The sequence below is a fragment of the Gallus gallus genome, chromosome 6 (assembly GCF_016699485.2).
Source record: "Gallus gallus isolate bGalGal1 chromosome 6, bGalGal1.mat.broiler.GRCg7b, whole genome shotgun sequence".
NCBI lineage: Eukaryota > Metazoa > Chordata > Aves > Galliformes > Phasianidae > Gallus > Gallus gallus.
This window is the reverse complement of record NC_052537.1, coordinates 20,675,213-20,696,123: the sequence shown is the minus strand read 5'-3', so window position 1 is coordinate 20,696,123 and position 20,911 is coordinate 20,675,213. Positions and strand designations below refer to the sequence as shown.

The following is a 20,911-nucleotide window of genomic DNA, read 5'->3' as shown; positions in this document are numbered from 1 at the left end:
TCTTAAATATTGTTCTTTTTACTGTTTAACTGTCATGAGCACGTCTAATAGCGATAAAGGCTGCTTGCAAGGAAACGTGTGCTGTGTGCCGTGTGATGAGCAAGATGCATCTATTCTTCACCTAACAGGAACAGTTGCTGTCCTTAAGAACGCCTTCAGAAAGCTTTGGGAATTTGAGGGCTTTGCTGTGTTTCTGCAACACAAAATGAAAATGTAGCTTGTATACAAAGAAAAGGGGAATCCTAGCTTGTACGTTAAATTTGAAGGAGGTGTATCTGTGGTAGTATAAAAAAGGAGTGTGATAGTGGGTCATTAAATAGTATAAAACATAATAGCTGTTGCTAGATTGCCAGTTCATATCTTCCCCCCCCATCCACGTCTGTATCAAGTTGTATGTGAGCTCGCAAGGTGGGTTTTGAAGCTGGAATTAAAAACCTTTCATGTGGTTGACTTCATAATGGCTGTCCAAACTATCTGTAGAAATAACAGCCCTTGTGTAGTTAGCTGTTCACCAATTTTAACTGACTGTGAATTATGTTTCAGGGTGGAGAACGCAGCGTAGTACTGGACACCTGCGTTGATCTTGAGGGCATTCCTGATTCTCTGCAGAATGATGTCGTGGATATTAAAAAGCAAGCTGAGGCAGCACACAGTTACATTGCATCCCTGGAGGACCCGCAGGAAGCTATTGGTTGGCTTGAAAAGCAGCTGGAAAAAACTAACTTTGAACTGATGAGGACCAAGGAAGAGCTGACAGAGAAGAACACCAAACTACTTAAAACTGAAGAAGAGCTGACGCAGAAGAACAAAGGTGAGTTATGTGATGTGAAAGGTAGAAGAAAGACATAGTTCACTAATCTAAAATAGAAATAACCAATTTGAGTAGGAAGTGGAGGAGATGTTCTACATTTGGAACCATTGCCTGTAGGTAGGTAAGTGATGGTTTGTTCTGTGCATATATTCAGGTGGAATAATTGCACAGTTCTTGGTTATTTCATTTTTTTCCCTTTAAACTGCAGCTAGCAGGTTTAAGCTTTCAGAAGTTTGGGGTTAAATGTCTATATCTCAATTTCACTGTTATACTGTAATCCCTCCTCTTCTTTACATCTTGCTGATGCAACATTTTCATTCCAAGAAATACAGACAACTTTTGAATCACTCTCTATAATGCAGACCACATGCAAATGAGTTAATTCATTCAAAAGCTACTTAAACATTAGAATAGCTGGAAAAATGGATGACTTAATAAACTGCCTATTGGCTGCTTACGTAATGCAAGTTTTTCTGTGTGTTACAGACTTTGAAATGCAGATGATTGAATTGGATGAGTCTGCTGAACAACTTAAAGAAGCGACCCAGGTAAGTTTATCAAGAATATCTTGTGTAAAATTGTTTGAATACCAAGTTGTGGTAGCTTAAAATGCTGTTCCAGTAGGCTCCAGTAGTAGCTTTCTTACCAAGCTTGGCTTAACTGAACTTGCTTTTAAATGCATTGTGTAATTCAGCTACTTAACACTACATTAGAAGCTGATGACTGAACTAATTTTTTTTTTTTTCAATTTCCAAGCAAATGAATGCACAAAACGAAAGGATTCAAGAGCTAATGGACATGGTGGTGCAGAAAGATGACGTTATTACCAAGCTGCAAGATTTACAATCTGATTTAGAAGAAAAAGTAAAAGACTATGTGAGTTTTACACATTTCGGTATCCTTATACAAAAAAAGAAAGACCCCAACCCTATGCTTGTAATCAACTCACTTTTGCAAACCTGATTTTCTGTATGTAGCTGGTACTTGTCTGAAATTGTAAACAATTCAAATGCATCTGTAGATAGTTGTTGTTAATACAAACAGCAGAAATATCAGTGTGTTCCACCAACTGCTACCTTGCACTCCTACTTCCAAGGAAGGGCAACAGCATGAATATATTGAGCAGAGTTTGAAGTATGAGTGGATGGCCAGGATAAGACTTTCTCCAGACTAAGGTACTGCAAGCTACTAAATATGTGAAGACTAGCTTGTGTGCGTACCAGCTCTGGTGGTTTTTTTTTTGTTCATTTTTTACCTTGATGTTTGGTAGCCTGAAGTAGCTGTGATAACATGGATAGTTAATTCTGTCACTCAGATCTCTTCCCTTTTAAACTTTGCACTGTGAGCCTTCTCAGTCTTTGACTCTGTCTGTACCACTGCAACTTAGTATTTCCATAGTATTAAAGCTGAGTGTGATGAGTAGTGATGACTGCTACCTATTACTTCTTCCAAGAGCAAGGCTCCAGCTCTATCCATGAGATTGTAAGGCCTAAACGCTTCTGAAGCTTTTCTTTTCATGAGGTACTAAAGATGAGTAATCAGCCGTTGGCAGTGCCAGCATGGCTTAACACTTGTCGTCTTGTAAGTGGAGAAACTTCACTCCTGGCCAAGGGCGTAATGTAAAGTATGCGTGACAGAGCTGACTTAGCTTTCAAGTTGGGTTGTATCTGCCATGATAAAAATGAGCTTAGCATCTTAGCAGCGGTGTGATGTGAAGCGATGAGTCTGTGTGAGAGCTGAGCATTTGCTCTTTGACTGAATTTGTAACTGCGCTGACTTCTTGGACACTGGAAATTCTTTGATAAACTGGTAAACTCCTCTTGATTGTGTGCAGGTCTTCTGTTTTGTAACCTGCTAGGCTCTCGCTCTCCCTTGTATACTGTACCGAGTATTGTGTTGATTGTCATCTGAAGGTTAGATTTCTGTTCTAACTGTTAGATTTGTAACTGACAGCTACAGGGGTCTCTGGATAAACGTTTTAGCTGGATAGTTCTGAGGAAATATTTGCCTACAGAAGATTACTGAGCCTTAAGTGCTCCTTTTGTTAAGCTGCAGTGTAACTGATCTTCTATCAATACAGGAAAAGACTATAACTGCCATTAATACAAAACTGGCAGAAGAGAACACTAATAAAGTAGCTGAAAGTGGCCAATTCGAGGAACGTGAGGACAGTGCATTGGAAGTAGGAAGAAAGAGCTGTTTTGAAGATCAGCCTACTGTGGAAGAGCCACCTCCAAAGAAAGGTACAGTTTCTTCCATCGCTGAACGAGGTGTCTTCCAAAAAAGTAGATTGATTCCTATTCCAGAATGGAAACAAAAGGTTGTGAAGCGCAGAGCTTATGGTCTGAGGAGAAAATCCTGTGTTGAACTCTAAATAGAAGTAACTGTTATGTAAATATCCCTTTTGCAGAAGGCCATAGGCTGTTCATTTTTGAATGCTTAAACTAAAAGCTTTTTGCGCTATGTATTTCCTTTTTGCTGCTTTTTCCTCATCTGCTGATGCAGTTGCAGATTTGGTAGTAGTGTTAAGCAGTTTTTTTAGGATTGTTTCCACTGCTGCTGTTGCTGGTCTTCTGGGAGAGTAGCATCAGCTGTTCAAGGGCTTGGTGCTTTTCTTTTCTGCAGCAAGTATCAAAAGTGGTGATGGCATGCTAATTGCTCACTCTTGTGAAACAGTGCTTCATTACATGCATACTGGTGCTGTGAAGGCACTGATACTGGTCAAGGTGACACTGCTGGCAGAGGAAGACAGCTTTCCGTTTGAATAGCATTAGCTCATTGTAAATCCATAGACAACATATTTTGCACAACTCCTGTGTTTACTCTCCCAGTCCTCTTGCTTTGTTTCTTTTGAATTTCACTAGGGATGAAAGTTGGGAAAAACAAACACCCAAGCAAAGTACCATTTCTTATTTTGTCAGCTTAATTAAAGTACTAATCAAGAATATTGAGCTGTATGAGCAAGATTTGTGCAAAATGGTATTGATGAGCTCTGATGCATTTAACTTGACTTTTGGGCACAGCTGGGCATCAGTTTTCCTAGAATTATGGAAGGCATATGCAGTGCAAGAGGAAAATCAAAAACTTAGCTGTAGTCCCTTCCTTTCTTGCCTTCCTCTTGCAAAATACGTGCGAGGGAGAAAATCAAGGCCTTGTTTGGATGAGAACGCTGCTCTTGGAGGATTTGTCTCTGCCACCTTTCTTTGGCATAAATATTGGATCCTAACATGACCACTGAATGGTATCACGTATATGCTTATTACCAGAGACAGAGGGAAGTGCAGCTGATGTGGGCTCCTTCATACTCCAAATAGGAGTAGTTTTGTTCTAATTGTGTGACTGAAGCTCTCATTCAAAAAATTAATAGCACTCCTCCAAGTAGGAATTAAAATGGATAACTGGTAGCCACAATGTCAGCACTGAGTTTTCTGTTGAGAAGTACTGCCTTGTTGATCGTGTTAAATGTTTCCTCTATTTGTGAGTATTATTAGTGTCTCGTTTCAAAAACTGCTTAATCTATGTTCTTTAACTATGTTAAATATACACAACAGAAGAGTGAGCACAGGTGTGTTGTGCTGGTTGTTTCGTAGAACGTAGTTATACTAGTAGCATGAGCAGAATTGTTGGAGGAGATGATAGGTTATCCTGGCATGAAGTTCAGGGTATTTACACCATTCTCTGAGCTTTAGGTCGTGTTTCCCACGTTTTGGGATAATGCTTTTTCCTTACTTCCTGTGTAAGGAGCTTCTAGACTGAACATCACGTATCTTCTTGCAGTCTTATTTGTCTTGCTTTAGTGCTTGCTTGTAGTTTTCAGCACAAAGCATTTAGATTACTACTAAGTCTTCCTATGGAGGATCGTACTCCCCTCACTAGAGGTGCTGGGAGCCATCAAAACCCAAAACCTGGCTTGGAATGGAGCGTGCCACTGCTGTTGCTTCAGAACGACTGCTAAATCAGTTGGGGTCTGTCTATAAAACTCGTTAGATCAGTTAAGAGGCTGCTTCCTTGCAGTCCGCGTGTATCTGTGTGTAATGCTGGCTGTGTGTGGGCGCTACAAAATTCTGCTTTTCTGTAGTTGTAGTAATAACAGGACTCTACAGAATCTCCCTGGAATATATTGTTGTGGTGACACAATCCCTAGTAAGTCTTGACTTATTTTTCTTTTTTTAGTACTTAGACATATTATGCGTATTACTGAATGGGCATAGCTGGATTCTAAAGCAGTGATGAAATACAGCAGGAGTCACTTTTGATAGGAAGAAGATGCAGGTGATTTTAGTTATTGCTCACTAGTTAAGGAAAAACCTTCCCCAAGCTAATGAAATATTTATGGAAACTTGACTCTGCAAATCTGTGCACCTTTCTGAGCAAACACTGTATGCAAAACAGGAGGTGTGGGCAGAAGTAGGAACCCTCGTATTTTGTTTAGAGACCAACTGAAAAAAAGAGGCGGAGGATACAAACACTGAAGTGATCCACTTGTCCAGGATTTTATCTTTCCTTTTAAAGTGAGAGAACCATGCGTGTGAATGCAACTTCTTAGAGAATTGTCTAATACCTCTGAGATGTAGATGGAGTGATTCCTGGCTGTATTATAGGGATTGCTGAAACAGGGAAGGTGAAAACAACATAGCTGTGAATTATCTATCTCATTCCCATGTTTCTTGAAACTAATCAGATTTTCTACTAGTGTGGAGTGGAAGGTTTGAGTAGTGGCATGGTAAAAGTGTTCTTCTGGACTGAAAGCCTTTTGCAGCAAATTATGTATAGAAGACTGAGGCACCTGATGATGATGTGTTCAGAGGGCTTTAACTCTTTTACTGCATTCAAATACCATGTGATGTGAGGGTATGGATTTCATGTTGAGACAGCTTTTCACTTAGTAGATGCTACTCGGTACTGTGAACTACTATGTAATATTGCTTTTAATCAACCTGAGCTACATTCCTCATTTTTTTGTTTGTTTGTTTTTGTTTTTATTTTTGTTTTTATTTTTTTCCCAGTAGTTGTGAAGGCGAGAAAGAAAAAGAGCACTCTAGGACAAAAGAAGATTGAACACATGAAACAGAAGTGCTCTGCATACCATATGGAAATACTAGCCCTGAGGAAAAGAACAGAAGCCTTGGAACGTCACCTGGCTGTGCTTGAGGAACAGTGCCAGAGAGAAAAAAATAAAAAAGAAGGTTTCAGTAAGCAGGTAACAAGCCTGCATATTCAGCTCTCTTTTTCTGAAGAAACAGCTGCTGAGCTCTGTGAACAAATTGAGCAGTGTAAAGCTGAGAATCAGGAAATTGCGTCTGAGTTGGATGAACAGAGATCTATAAATATGGGGCTCGAAGAAAAAAACCTTCAACTAAATAACGTCATAGAAGTTGCCAAGCAAAATATAATTGATAAAGTGTCACAAGTAACAGCAGTGCAGACCAAATTAGATGAGTTATACAAACGTCACTTAGTGTCTTACGCTACTGATACTGACTTGGTCATCGTCAAGGTATCCTCAGGAGCTAAGAAAGATGAACCAGAGACATCTCAAATTAGTTCTGCATGCGTTCAGTCACAGGCTTCTTCTATATTGGATCTTGCACAGGACCGTTCCTTTTACTACAGTCTTGAAAGGATTTGGGAAGTATGCAATAGTATCATTGATGTTTCCTCACGAAAGAGTCAGCAGATGGAAGCACTGCTTCAAGATATTGAAAGCCTAACAAAGGGACTGGAAGATGCTGAAAATTATAATAATCAACTTGTAATGAAGCTAAGTGAGATTACAAATTCAGATAGTCAGGAAGATGATCTTATGAAACAGTTACAAGAGCAAATAGAAAAGAAAACTCAGGACTTTGAAAGAAAGGCTGCAGAAGATCGCAGAGTGATTGCACAATTTGAGGAGGAAGTTGCCAGCTGTGAGGTAAAAATAAGAGAGCTTGAATGTCTCCTGGAGGCGTATAGAACCAAGGAAGACAGCCTGACACAACTCAAAGAGTTACTTAAGGAAAAGGAATCTATTATTGTAAATCTAGAAACAGTTGCAGCAGCTCTGCAGGAGAAGTCTGCTAATGCAGACAAAAAGGTTGAGGAGTTAAGTAGCCAAGAAGCAAATCTGATGGAAGAAGTTACACAGCTGAAAAACAGCTTGGAGCAGATGAAGCACTCTCTTTGGGAAAAGGAAAAAAGTGAAGAGGAGAAAACGCAATCGATAGAACTGTAAGTAACCCCTGAGATAACTTACAGCCCTTTGAGAGTGAACTAGAGTGAAAAGTAGCTCTTGTGAACATCCCTTTGACTTTAATGCATTTGCATGGTTCTCAGTAGCCAAACGACTACTTTAGGATGCTTTGGTACGCTACTGGAGTTGAAAGGGAAGACAGGAGCGTGCAAGGAAACCAAGAATACTTTGGAGATTTCTGGTGGTTTTGTTGTACATCCCTCAGAACAGAATCTGAGCAACAGATTGCTTCAGAATCTGATCATGAGAAGCAAGCTGAAATTTGAAAGTGATTGTTTAAATGTTGTCACTGGTCTAGATAGATCTAAGATTCTATTTACAAAGATAAACCAGCAGGCAGGGCCTGGATTAAGCCATACTTGCTGTTTCCACGAGATGCGTCCTGGTAATGGTCTTTGTCTCTTTATTTTTAACATAAGGCTGAAGAAGGTTCTTTCTGAGAGCTCTGCCCTTGTGATGAATTTGAAGAGAGATTTGGAGAGGAAAGAAAAAGGGTATACGGATTTACAAGACAGACTTTCTGATGCCATGAAACAACTTCAGCAAGTACAAAGCGAGGTTTGTAGTCAACTGCGATATTTCTTCTACAAGATTCTGCTTGGCTTTCTGTTGTTAAAATTTGTTTTTCTCAAACCTTACCTATGAAGCTGAGAAAAGTTTCACACTAGTGGGGCTAGCAGCAAATGTTAATGTTGCCATTGAAGCTGTAGAGGAAACCAGAAGTCAAAGCATGGTTTCATACAGGTAGTGAACAGAGGAAAGTAAACTCTGTTGGTAGTCTTGAGTAAGGTTTGTGAAAAGAATGGCTAATTTGCTTCTGGAGGGGGACTTGCTATGATCTCGATAGAACAGTATCCTTGCCATTGGTATTTGTGGTAACTCCAAAGCCTCAGACCTAAGTCTTGTGAAAAAAGCCAATAACTGGGAAGAAAAATGGTATTTACCTGAAGAGAAACAGACTAATTTCCAGAGGCTCTATAATATAAGGCATGTATATTTTTTCTTTATTTTCAACCTCGGTGATGTTAATAGCTAACATCTAGTTATGAAGCAGGAAGATATCTGACAACCTATTTTGCAGGAACTTGTTATTTTTTTTAAAGGAAATATCCATGTGATCCAAGCAACAGGAAAAAGCTTGCAGACGCGGGGATAAAATGAAAGTAGCCGACCGAAATTAATGGTAGACCATGAAAGGTGTTCAAATATTTTGTCATTGCAGAGCACTGGCAAATTGCTTTAAATACAGTAATCTGCATAGTAAATAGATATGTAATACATGCACGTAGCCTGATTCTGTTGAGTGACATCTTGATATGTAAATTGTAATGTCTTGCATTAAGCCCTTTCTATCAGCTTGAATGCTTATTTATGCTATATGAAAAACTGACTAATTCTAGGCTGTCTTAAAAATTCTGCTTGTTTCCATTGTGCACGCTTTTCTTTCAACATGAAATATAGGAGAAGTTGGTTAACGAGACGTTGGAAGAAGTCTCCAAACAGTATGAGAAAATGAGAGAAGGTCAGCCATTATTTTTCCCTGTGTGTGTTTGTGAGAGTGTGTGTGTGTGTGTGTGTGTGTGTGGAGTATCCATGTAAGTGTTGTCACACTGCTAATGACTTTGGTGAGTCTTATGCGTTTATATTTTAAGACATGATTGGAGAAACTCCAAACTGGATGTTAAAAAGTTAAGCACTGCTATGAATGTTATTGTATGAGTATCAGCAGGTAAACTTGAAAGTAAAGCAACAGATTTGGAATAAGAGAAGTCTCTGAGAAAGTGTGGATTCACTGTACTTTTTAAAAAGCCTGCTACTTATTTGCCAATTTAGTTGACCTTTTGAAGAAAACTCGACCACTGAAATGTCAAGTTATTTTCTTGTGTAATAAAATCCATATTCTAATTGTCCCTAGCACTAGAATTCTCACTTAAAACAAGTTGGTAAGACTCACCTAAGAACTCTGTATGTATTTGTATGTAAATAGTTCAATAGAGATGCTCTATTTCTTTCAAGAGAGGTTTTAGTCGTGGGGGAGCCTCGACTTGAAAACTCTTTGGGAGAGAATAACAGGAAGTAGTAGGGAGTTCATCTGTAAATTTTCAAACCTTCAGATCTGTTTGCAAGAGAAAAAATAATTGAAGTTCTGCGGATGACATTAGAAGAACAAGAAGAGACTCATCTTGAACAAGATAGAGTGCTTGAAGCTCAACTGGAGGAGAATGAAAGATTAGTTTCAGGTAACCTTTCCATGGAAAGGGAGCAGGGATGCAAAAGTGCTTCAGATGTATTGCGATAGCCACTTCCATTTTTGTTTGACTGTCACTTAGGCATGAAAGTTCCACAGTAAACAACAATTTTCTAGCAGTTAAAGGCTTCTGTTATTTGTTTGTGTCTATAGCAGATAAAACCTAAGTGGCTTTAGTGAAAAGTCATTAATGTGGTATTTCACATATCCATTTGGAACGATACGCTATCTAACCTCACTTTGTGTATTGAGTAGAACTGGAGACATGGAAACAGAAATGCAGAGAACTGCAAAACCAGATCAATAGTGGCCAGCAGCAAAAGAACACCAACAGTGAAGAGGCAAACATGAATGAAAACAGTACAGAATTAATAAAGCTGCAAAAAGAGCTGGAGGTAACCTAATTTTAAAGTTCTAACTTTAACTGAGGAGACTATTTATAACATGATAGAGTAAACTGTTACACTGATTAAGAAAACTTCCTGTAAAGCCTGCAGTGTGATGTGCAATGAGGAGCAGGTGCAGCTTTTTTGTGGTACATGAAGAATGGCATCACCGGTGCCCCCATAATACAGGAAGCGTAGCCTTCCCTACATTATGCTGCCGTGAGCAGTGCTTTTGTTGCTGGCCTCTGAACAGTTGTCTTAACCCATCTGATGGTCTTTTTTTTAATAAAGGTAGTGGACTGTCAGTGGGCGTTTTCTAAGGTGAGTATACAATAGATTACATCCACTCTATTAGTGGCATGTTTCTGAACTTCTTTCCTCCTCCGTCTTGAGTAAACTTATTCACCATATTTGTAATGCACAGAGCCAATTCCCTTTATCAAGGAGAGGGGAAAGTTGAACATTCATAGCTTCGTTATATACCACGTCAACTTGCTATAGGCAGAGTATACTTATACAATTGTTATTTGCAAGAAAGGAATACTAACTCCAAGCAAATTCTAACTTAAGGTATATTTGTCAAACCTGTTTTCTGTTAGTTGCTTGGGCAACTAATATAAGCTATCAAAATGGCCATCTAACTTTATCACCGGGAAGCCTTTTTTGTTGGGCTGAGGGCCTACTCCTAATTTTCCTTGGTTAAAAGACTATTTTTTTCCCAAGCAGTTTCTCAGGTGCTCTATCCTATATATGAGAATGTCTGACAGTAGGTTTGATTGTGATAGCAAGGGAGACAGAGCTGTTGGGGATCGGAGTGACGTTCTTGGATACACACTGGCTATTCCTGCAGTGTAAATTGTGTTGCATTTCTTTGTCTTTCAACCCCGAAGGAGGTGCAAGTTTTCAGCATCTCCTGCAAGGTAGTATGAAATATTAGACATAATTAAGTTAAAGGAGTTTTTCTTACATTGACTTTTGGTGTAAGTTCTATAATGCTTGTGAGAACATTTACAAAGGAAAAAAACAGTGTTCTATGGAGTCCCTCCTGTCTATGTAAGAAATACTGAAAATTATAATTGTTTAATGGAAAAGAGCTACTGAGTATCCAACACATCCATTTGGGAATATTCTGTAGTAAAAACTGCTAATGTTTCCGTTATCTTGTAGAAACAAGTCTATTTAATGATGACCTGGCTTTCAAGACTTTGATTCCTTAATCGCTTACAATTTCATTTCTGGTTTCTTTGAAATAGGAAAGTGAGGCAAAGTATCAAACTGATAGGAAAAAGTGGCTGGAGGAAAAAGAAGAACTCCTAAATCAGATAAAGAAGCTGAGAACCTTCGCAACAGAGAAATGGAGAAATTTGCAGAGGACCGACAACATCATGGAAAGCAACAAGCAGAAATTGTAAGTGACGAGGTCTTGGCAGAGTCATGTGGTGTCTGTAATTTGGAGACAACTTCATGCCAAGTACTCACAGTATGGGCATGTAAGAGTAGCTTGTCCAAGTCCCCTCGCTTTCTTATGTGATGAAGCCCATACGAGAACTGCTTGATTTGGACAAGGAAGGAATAGGAGGGTCACAACAAGAAAAAGCTTTCCTAAGTGCATAATGAAGTGTAACGTATGTGGGACATCAATAAGGAAATTGCAGTTGAAAAACAAGTTACTGCTTAATGAGTCCAAGAAAACATTTTGGACAATAGGATTTGTTTGTTTTCTTTATTGGAAAACGGAAGGCCTATAAGCCTTTATAAGGAGGAAAAAGGCAATTGAATTTCCAAACAAACCCCAGAAATTTCTCTCCAGATACTGAATAAAAATACTTGGTCCAGCTGCCACATTTTTACTCCCTTATCACTTTCCAAGTAGTGACTGATAGCAAAGTTTCTTGAGTTACTTGAGCTGTTCACTGGGCTCTTGTCATGTAACTTCTTAAACATGTGAGTCTGTACAGTCTACCTAACTATTTTTGCATCTTGGAGTAGTTAGTCCTGACTTTCTGGACCTGCAAGCGGCACCAAAGGATGTGAGGAGCTTAGTACTATTATCACTTTCTCTGTAATTTTATTTTCCTACAGATTGTTAGTAATCATTAAATGAGCAAACCGAAGTGGAGGTTCTTACATAATAATACTACTAATAATTTTTTCACAAGGAGAGTAATGCAGATTGCCTGATAGAAGTGTGGTTTTGCTTCAGAAGGTTTGTAGTGCAACTAGTTCTAGAGCTCCTGTGGATCCGGAAGAGATCATCCATTTACTAAGACTGTAAAACTGTGCTAACTACCAACCTGTTAGGACAGTTCAGTGTGTGGTTGTGGTGTTCACTGTAATCTTCTCTTCATTTAGGAAAGACTTGTTGCGCAGCTGGAGGAGAAGGACCGCAATCTTCAAAAGTGGCGTGAAGAGAGAGATCAGTTAGTAGAAGCTTTGGAAGTACAGCTCAAAACTTTGGCTTCTAATGCCATACAAAAAGAGAAAGAAATAGCAGAACTGAAACAATCTGCCGCAAAGGATTCAAGCAAGGTCAGCTCTCTTTTCTTCCTATCTGATTAGCTACCCATAGATTCTGCAAAACGCTATACCTGCTCTGTGTATGCTGGGTGTAGTTCTGTTCTTGAGCACTGTTGTATTGACATCATGTGCAGCTAACCAAAAAAGTGCTAGATTTTACTTTTGTTCTTCAGAAACAGAATTTCCTGAACTGAATGACCAAAGTTTCAAACTTTCTAGTAGTTCAAATAAAGGAGCGTCAGTTTGATCCCTTTGGTACTAATGTTAGCCTGGACATCTGTAACTTTTTCCTGTAGTTCTCAGCATGTCTTGCCCCCAGGATAGGCTCAGTACTTGGTTGGATAGTAGGTCTGTCTGAGGTTGCTTACGCTCTTTGCTTTCTCTGAGCTAGTATCTACAATGGCATGAAAAGACAGAAGGGGATGTGAAGAGAGATGTGGGGAAGGATCAAAGGCAGAGGGGGGACGATCTCTGGAAGTTGCATTTTTTTTATTTCAACGTCCAGCTTTTAATCAGGATAGCCAATGTAAGCAGTAGCAGAGAACTGCAGAAGCTAAGGCTAAATGAGTTGTGCGTCTTTGAGAATGTTCAGATTCTCCTTCTCTGGGAAGAAAGATGTGCTCCTAGCAAAACTTCCCCTACAACTGCTGACTTTCTCACAGTCCTGAGGGCTTCATGAACAGATAATAACTCGGGTTATCGGATCTTAAGAAAGAGGAAGGCTGCTGAAGTACACGAGTAGAATAAAAGATAAGAATCAAAATATGTTGTATTACATCTTCCCTGGCAATTATCTGACTACTGCACTTGAAACAGTGACCACACAAATCCATGGAATGTTATTGCTCTTGAATAGCTTTCTGTTTTGGCCTGCAATTCTGAAACTGATGCTACTCAGTAATTGCAGTGCTGCTTGTGTGTGTTAATTCTTTTTGCCAACCCTGCAACTCAGCAATTTTTACTGTGCTTATTAGGATAATGAAGCTGTGATAGAAGAGTTAAGAAAAGAACTGGCTGTCAAAGATGACTTTATAAAGGAATTAAAACAATGCATTAACCGCGGTAGCCCTCAGTCTTTGCCAGAAGTACCTTTACTTGAAGAAAGACAAGGTAGAATGGATCGCTCTGTACATGAAGAGGTATGATTATATTTAGAGAAAGTAGGTACATGAAGTCTTGTTAATGCCTTTTGGCTCTGCGGTTTTCCTGGGAGATGCTGGAAATATCCCAAGAGTTAGAATCATTTTTCTTAGCATAGAGTCCTTGAACTACATGTTCAGTGATGAGTACTTGTTGGTTCTTTTTGTCTTCCACTCAGGCATGTGCTCTCATCCTCTCAAAAATGTTTTATTTACTAGAACACCACCTCTCTACATACGTTATGGAACTTTTTCATGCAGTTTTCCATGTATTCATATGTGGACACTGAAGATTAGGCAGAGGTTTAGCCTCTGGCATTCTAACATAGTAGCCGTGAGCGTGCAGAGAGTATGGGGGGAATGGATGACAAGACGACCAGCATTACAGATTTTGTCCCTAAATAACATCTCACTTTGTCTCTTTTGGAGGCAGAACACTGAATGGGACTGTTGGTGGGACCCAGTAGGGTGTATCTGAAGATCACACGATGAATAGATGTTACTACCTTCACAGACTTGTGCTGTGTTTCAACTTACGTGTTCATGTGGTGTCTGAGCTTGAGATTTTACACTGTAACTTTAGAAAACTCAAAACATTTTGGAGGTTTACTGCATAGCCTAATCTTTTCTTGTTTAAATATTCACAGCCTAGGAAAAAACAAAGGAAAAGGGAACGTGGAGATGAAGAAAGTATTCCAGTAAGACATGAAGCTAAAGACAATTATTCATCATCTGGATGTTCTAGCAGTGTCACTTCATTAAATGAATCTGGGGTTAGTATGAAACTTCAAGTCTGAAAATGCTGTAGTTGTTTTGATTTTGATAAGGAATGAGTAGGAAAAGGTCTCGTGTTCTCTAAACAATTCTCCAGTTTGATTTTCTTTATCCTTTTCATGGTGATCAGATCATCTGTTTTTATGGCCTTGGGTAGGATTAAAAGGTGTCGTTGCCTGCATGTCTGTATTCTCTCCAGAGGAAAGATAGCAGTGGAAGTCTTTCATGGCTTGAACTGGGCTTGCAGCTTGCCAGCTGGGCCTTACATGAATAACATCTCTAGTGTAGAAGAGGAAGGGAAACTCCCTAAAATGAAGCTGAAGGATAATCAAACACTTGAGTCAAAAGCTCCTGCTCCTGCCCAGTTCTGAAGCAGCAGAGTTGGGATGAAGAAAATCATGTCAGTTCTACCACTTTTAAGTATTTAAAGAGAATAGTTGCCCGTACCCTTGAGAAAAATGACCTGTAAAGTATCAGGCTCAATTTAACATGGAAAACTTTTTCTGTGATCATAGATTGGAAACAATAATTTTAAATGTAACAAGTTCTAGGAAAGAAGGGTTAAACTCTGCTGTAGCTGAAATAGACTACTTCTGTTCTAAGTGTTCTGTAAGCTAATAGCTGGAGAATTGAATGTTCACATAGCCTTTTCCAGTTGCATTATAGGTTTTTAATCTCATGGCTAACTTAGCACTTGCACTAAAAGTTTCTCTGTGATTGAAGGAGCATTCGGAAACTTCTCTGCAACCCGATAAGATGGAGATAAAGCAGCATGGCAGCATGTTACCTGCAAGAGTGAAAATGCCTAAGACAAGAAAGAAGAGAAAAAGTGATGACATGGATGAGGTATGACCGAGACCAAACAGAAAACAAAATATCTGATGCCTTTCTACCATTTCTCATTTAAGCATTAAAAAAATGCTATTTCTATCTCAGTAAAGTAGTTGAAGGATTTAATCGATGAACCTTGTGAGGGGAATCCAAGCCTTAATGAAATGAAACTAATAGCCAAGCTGAGAGAGAATGGTTTAAGAGAGGGGAATGAATTTATCTTATCTCCGTTGTGTACATTCTTGGAAAATCTGTAGACAAAAATCAGCTTTTTAGACTCCCTATATGTTTGCTTTCTATTTCGTCTGAAGTATCTGAGTATTTCCTCTGAATTGTCAACATGCAGTTTTGCTTCATATGAGTCTTGGGGAGAAAAAAGTCCACTGTGTATGGAGATGGGATCACATCACGAGATGTCTAATCCTGAAATCTTAATAATGCTACCAACCCATTTTTCTAATTGAATGCTTATCTAGTATTTGATTTACTTAGGAATAGTTACCACTAGCAAATACCTCCCTACTATTTGTGATAGTGTTTAAAGTGTCTGCTTTTGTGATATAAATAATTGTTGTTCTTTCCAAGAGAGTCATGGCTAAAACTTGTCTTATCTTCCCAGGATTTTGTGAAAAGTGAGAACATGAAAAATGCAAAATCTGTCATGGCTTTTAATTCACCCTCTACGAGTGACGAGCAAATGGTTAGTTTTTGTTCTAGTTTTGAAGCTAGTTTGGGACTTTCTCTAATTGTGTGGTCATGTGAAAGGAGTAAACATTCTTACGCAGCAGTATCTTATCCTTATCTGTGTACCTGAATGGGAATCTTAAACACTTATGAACTCTTCCTATTAAATTCCATAAGCTAACCGAAAAGCAAGTCGATCTGTCCCAAGAGTGTACAATGGCTGTACTGTGGAGAAAAGGATATTGCATGCTGAATAGTTGGGAAGAGAAGTCGAGCGTATTATTGTGTGCTTTTGTAAGTGAAGCCCTCGTATTAATCCGAGATTCATATCATTTATATGCATGGCAATTATTAAAAAAGGACGTTTTTATTTCTTAGCAGTATCCTTGGCATGGTTGGAGTATGAATAGTAGATTTTTCCCATCTGTGCTCTTTGGTTTTGTATGTTTGTTTATTTTATGTAATTAGAAGGGCTTATGTAAGAAACAACTCCACAGCTTGGGATCTACTAGTGCTTCATCAAGAAGCTTCAAGAAACTTATGCCTTGAAATAGCTGAGATTTTGGCTATACTCCCTGAAGGGTATAAAATTGTCTACATTACTTGCTGTTGTAGTGTCATTAGCATAATTAACAGAGGTGAAGCTTAAGCAATGTCTTATTTCTTGTTCACGTGTCTATTGAACAGAAATCCAGAAGAGAGTACTTCCTAAGAAAGCAAGTACGTACTTCAAGTAAAAGACTGACTAGCAAGAAGGATGCTACACTGCAAGAAACTGGAGATTATCTTCAAAGCTCTCCTCCTATTATTCACTCTAAAGGTTGGTGTAGAATAAGTACAATTGATTCCATGTTTTCTAGGCATTGTAGAATGGCTTGTTTCTGTGTAGGCTATTAATGTATGTGTTCTTAGAGAACTTGTCTGCCACGTTAAATTGTTGATTAGTTTATGACATAAATGCCTTTATTAATCTCTTCAGAGATTCATTACTATGTGAGTGAAAATCTGCAAGTATACAGAGAAAGCTGACTCTACCTTGTACTTCTGTCAGCACAAAAGTGAGGCCTGTTGCTTAGCTCTTGTTGAAGTTCCTAACTTGCAGTGACTTCTGAGTCATGACTGTTTTTCATACCCAGTTTTAATGTGTGCTTTAAATTTCCGTACCTGAAGCTAGAAACTGTTTCAGCTATGGAAGCAACAGAAAACCTTAATGGACAAATACAATTTCTAAATACTTGTATTTAAGTTTTAGGTATCTTTTATATACCAAGTGTATTATGAAGTTTTTGCATTCATTGATGTAAAGACTCACCAAACCAGTAAGTTGTTTGGTCTATGAATCAAAACAAATTTCTTCTAGCCAAGAAGCTGATGGCAGCAGTAAGCTCTCCGAAACCTCCGGAACCAGAAAGTCTCGGAGAAGAGATCAAGCCAAAACGATCCAAAAGGAAGCTGTATTCAACTGACATTTCTGGCCCTCTAGATACATCTGCTTCTTCGGTGAGCAATTATTATTTTGTTATTAAATAATTATTATATTTTTTATTCTGGCCAATGTAATGCCTTTCTGTAGCCTTGGCTTAACACAAACTATTAAGGAGTCCGAACAAACTTGAAGGTTTCATCTATTTGCAGGAGGAGGTTGAAAGTACTGAGCTATTTTTTTATTCTACCTAGTCATTCTTGTTGGTCTTCCTGCTGTTTTATTTTATTTTGTCTTCAAGGATCTCTGTATCTGGCTGCTGGCTTACAGTTTACTATGTAGGTGATGTAGCGATTATGGAGGTGTCTTCCAATTTGGATTCATAGATATTTACAGTGTGTTGGGGTGGGACTATTCTACTCCATCTATGCTTTCCTAAAGCACAACTTAGACGGCTTTTTAGGTATGCTTAAACTGTGTTGTCCTGTCTAAGCCAACTTGTGTAGGATCTGATGTGCCAGGGCTTGATGTCCCATTCCTGAAATGCAATGTCATGACTCTGTCAGCAGCCATGGTGCTAAGAGTATTCTTGCTCTGTTGGAACCGCATCTTTTAATTATGTTAGAGTCCTCTTTCTGCTCAAGATGGTGATCATTTGCCCATGCTGTAATATTCCACTGAATTTTCTGTTGATTTGATGAATGAGGGGGGCAGAAACCAAGATGTTTTTCGTTAGAGGATGATGAAAATGAGACAATTTCTTCTCTCACTGTAGTTATGAGAACATGGAACTGAACCGAGAATTGAAATTCTGGGCAAGCCATACCTACAGGGACTTAGGCTACAAAAGTTTTCTGAACACCTCACATTTCACAAAATAAGTATTAGAATACTCATTTGAAAAAAAGTATTTTAAGTGAAAGCTGCCTTCTGGTATTCTTTAGATGTGGTTGGTTTTTTTGTTGTTTGTTTCTTTCTTTGTTTTTTAAGATAAACAGGATTTTGTACATTCTCCTTATTTGTTCCTTCTGGTTAAGCTGCATTAAAACAATCTCTGTATCCTATAGATTTCTGATTAAAAGATAATAAGCAAATTCCATTCTGAAATCCATTTGGGGGAAGAAATATGTCTACATGGGTCAAGAAGACCCATTGTCAGTCTTGTGTAAAAAGATGAGTAACTTTTCCATTATTTTCTTCAGGTTTTAGTGAAACAAAAGAAGAAGAAAAGTGATCATCTAATCATCAAGCGACGGCTACGATCAAAAACAGCCAAGTAACCTTGAGGAAGCATGTTTCTTCCCCTTAGTTCGGACATATTTCTATTATACTGGTAAAACCGGTTGTTAATACAAGGTAACAGTTGCTTTCTTTTGCTCTTAATATTCTATTACTTCCTTTCTGACAGTTTCAAATTGACTCCATTGAAGTTGAAATAAATTCAAGTTTTCTTGAACTCTGTGTTTGGATTTTATTTTGGTTTGGGCTTTTTGTTTTGTTTTGTTTTGCCTCCCCTGTATAGGAATGGTGTCTTTAGAACTGTCTGTTATTTACCCACTGTGCAGTAATAACTATACTTGTTCCTGGGTGGCCTGAATTGCTTTTTTTCTGACTGGTGTACTTAGCAGAACTCTGGGTGAGAGGAAGGGGATGAGTACGCATTAAGACTTGTGTCTACTTAATTTTTGAATCTTTTTAAAGAATTTTCTTTGGAGTGAAGAGAGTGCCACTTCCTCAGTGTGGAAGTAAGATGCCTTCCTTCAGTTGTGTTATTTCAGCTTTAAATTGCTAAGTTTAGAAAAATAAACCTAATACACTTGGGGGGAATTCTAATGTCCATGAATGTTAATGTACTGTTTGAAGTGTGTTCTAGTTCTGGAGTAAACATTTCAGAGTATATTCTAACCATCCAGTTCTCATCTACAACTAGACCAGGTAATATCGTGTTCAGATCTTGGTTAATAATCAGTGCTTGAGTAGGCATTTAACATTTGGGTTCATCAGTGTAGCATTTACTTCATTCAGACAGATTGCATTTCTTCAGATTTCATACAGTTAGGAGAACATTTCTGTTTGTGTTCTGTAAAGAGATGAAATTACTTTCACAGTGACCTGCTGCTTTTGGTACACGTGAAATAAGGTAATCCCAGTGAGTTTATTTGCTCTCTAATTGCTTGCTCAGGCTGCTTTCTCTATTTTGCTTAATTACTGCAAACCATACAATGCTGTTGGGTTGTTTTTATTTTTTACCTGGATTACTGATTGTTTTGAATGTTCCTTTTTGGTCTGTTTCATTCCCATCACCCTTTTTTGCATAGGTGTCCAACCTCTTGGCTTGCCTGGGCCACGCTGAGTGAAGTGCGACTGTCTTGGACTGCATACCAAATAGATTTTATAGATGATTAACAAAACTTTTATTTTTATATTGTTTGTTAAAACATAAAAAGAGGATGAGAAAGGCGTAACTGAAATGAGTAGATTGGGCACATACGGTTTAATGTGTTCTCTGTTAATGAGGTTTTACACATTTTAGCACCACAAGAAGAGTATCTTGTTGATGGGTCTGCCTTTTGTGGTTTGCTGTTGGCCTGACTACAAAATTTTCTGAGGAATTTCTAACAATATTGAACCTGAGATTTATTTCCCATTTTCCAATCTCTTCTTCCATTCTCCAGGTCATACTAATTAGCAACAACTCGTTGGTCTGTAGAGGCAGTGACAGTTCCTCCATGCTACTTGTTTGTGATAGTACAGCTATAATGTCCTCCAGAAGTCAAAGCATGATTTCATATAGATAGTGAACAGAGGAAAGTAAACTCTGTTGGTAGTCTTGAGTAAGGTTTGTGAGAAGAATGGTATTTACCTGAAGAGAAACAGACTAAATTCCAGAGGCTCTATAATATAAGGCATGTATATTTTTTCTTTATTTTCAACCTCGGTGATGTTAATAGCTAACATCTAGTTATGAAGCAGGAAGATATCTGACAACCTATTTTGCAGGAACTTGTTATTTTTTTTAAAGGAAATATCCATGTGATCCAAGCAACAGGAAAAAGCTTGCAGACGCGGGGATAAAATGAAAGTAGCCGACCGAAATTAATGGTAGACCATGAAAGGTGTTCAAATATTTTGTCATTGCAGAGCACTGGCAAATTGCTTTTAAAACAGTAATCTGCATAGTAAACAGATGTGTAATACATGCACGTAGCCCGATTCTGTTGAGTGACATCTTGATATGTAAATTGTAATGTCTTGCATTAAGCCCTTTCTATCAGCTTGAATGCTTATTTATGCTATATGAAAAACTGACTAATTCTAGGCTGTCTTAAAAATTCTGCTTGTTTCCATTGTACACGCTTTTCTTTCAACATGAAATATAGGAGAAGTTGGTTAACGAGACGTTGGAAGAAGTCTCCAAACAGTATGAGAAAATGAGAGAAGGTCAGCCATTATTTTTCCCTGTGTGTGTTTGTGAGAGTGTGTGTGTGTGTGTGTGTGTGTGTGTGTGTGTGTGTGGAGTATCCATGTAAGTGTTGTCACACTGCTAATGACTTTGGTGAGTCTTATGCGTTTATATTTTAAGACATGATTGGAGAAACTCCAAACTGGATGTTAAAAAGTTAAGCACTGCTATGAATGTTATTGTATGAGTATCAGCAGGTAAACTTGAAAGTAAAGCAACAGATTTGGAATAAGAGAAGTCTGAGAAAGTGTGGATTCACTGTACTTTTTAAAAAGCCTGCTACTTATTTGCCGATTTAGTTGACCTTTTGAAGAAAACTCGACCACTGAAATGTCAAGTTTACATACAGCAGAGGACTCTTGCCAAATTATTTCTGAGAACTGAAGTCTTACTGTGAGTATAG

The 20,911-nt window shown here is 38.4% G+C and overlaps 1 protein-coding gene across 1 annotated transcript in view; it reads left to right on the top strand.

The window, feature by feature from the left end:
* LOC768380 (kinesin-like protein KIF20B) overlaps window positions 1–18,412 on the top strand; it is a 29,741-nt gene extending 11,329 nt beyond the window's left edge. Inside the window, 19 exon segments of the mRNA XM_040703025.2 lie at window positions 544–811; window positions 1,298–1,359; window positions 1,568–1,687; window positions 2,892–3,054; window positions 5,818–7,021; window positions 7,463–7,601; window positions 8,505–8,565; window positions 9,158–9,283; window positions 9,547–9,686; window positions 10,931–10,997; window positions 11,000–11,085; window positions 12,030–12,206; window positions 13,169–13,333; window positions 13,981–14,106; window positions 14,831–14,953; window positions 15,558–15,638; window positions 16,310–16,442; window positions 16,983–17,122; window positions 18,248–18,412. Of these exon segments, the coding sequence (XP_040558959.1) occupies window positions 544–811; window positions 1,298–1,359; window positions 1,568–1,687; window positions 2,892–3,054; window positions 5,818–7,021; window positions 7,463–7,601; window positions 8,505–8,565; window positions 9,158–9,283; window positions 9,547–9,686; window positions 10,931–10,997; window positions 11,000–11,085; window positions 12,030–12,206; window positions 13,169–13,333; window positions 13,981–14,106; window positions 14,831–14,953; window positions 15,558–15,638; window positions 16,310–16,442; window positions 16,983–17,122; window positions 18,248–18,325 (3,459 nt within the window). The 3' untranslated portion in view covers window positions 18,326–18,412.
* The last annotated feature ends 2,499 nt before the right edge of the window (window positions 18,413–20,911 follow it).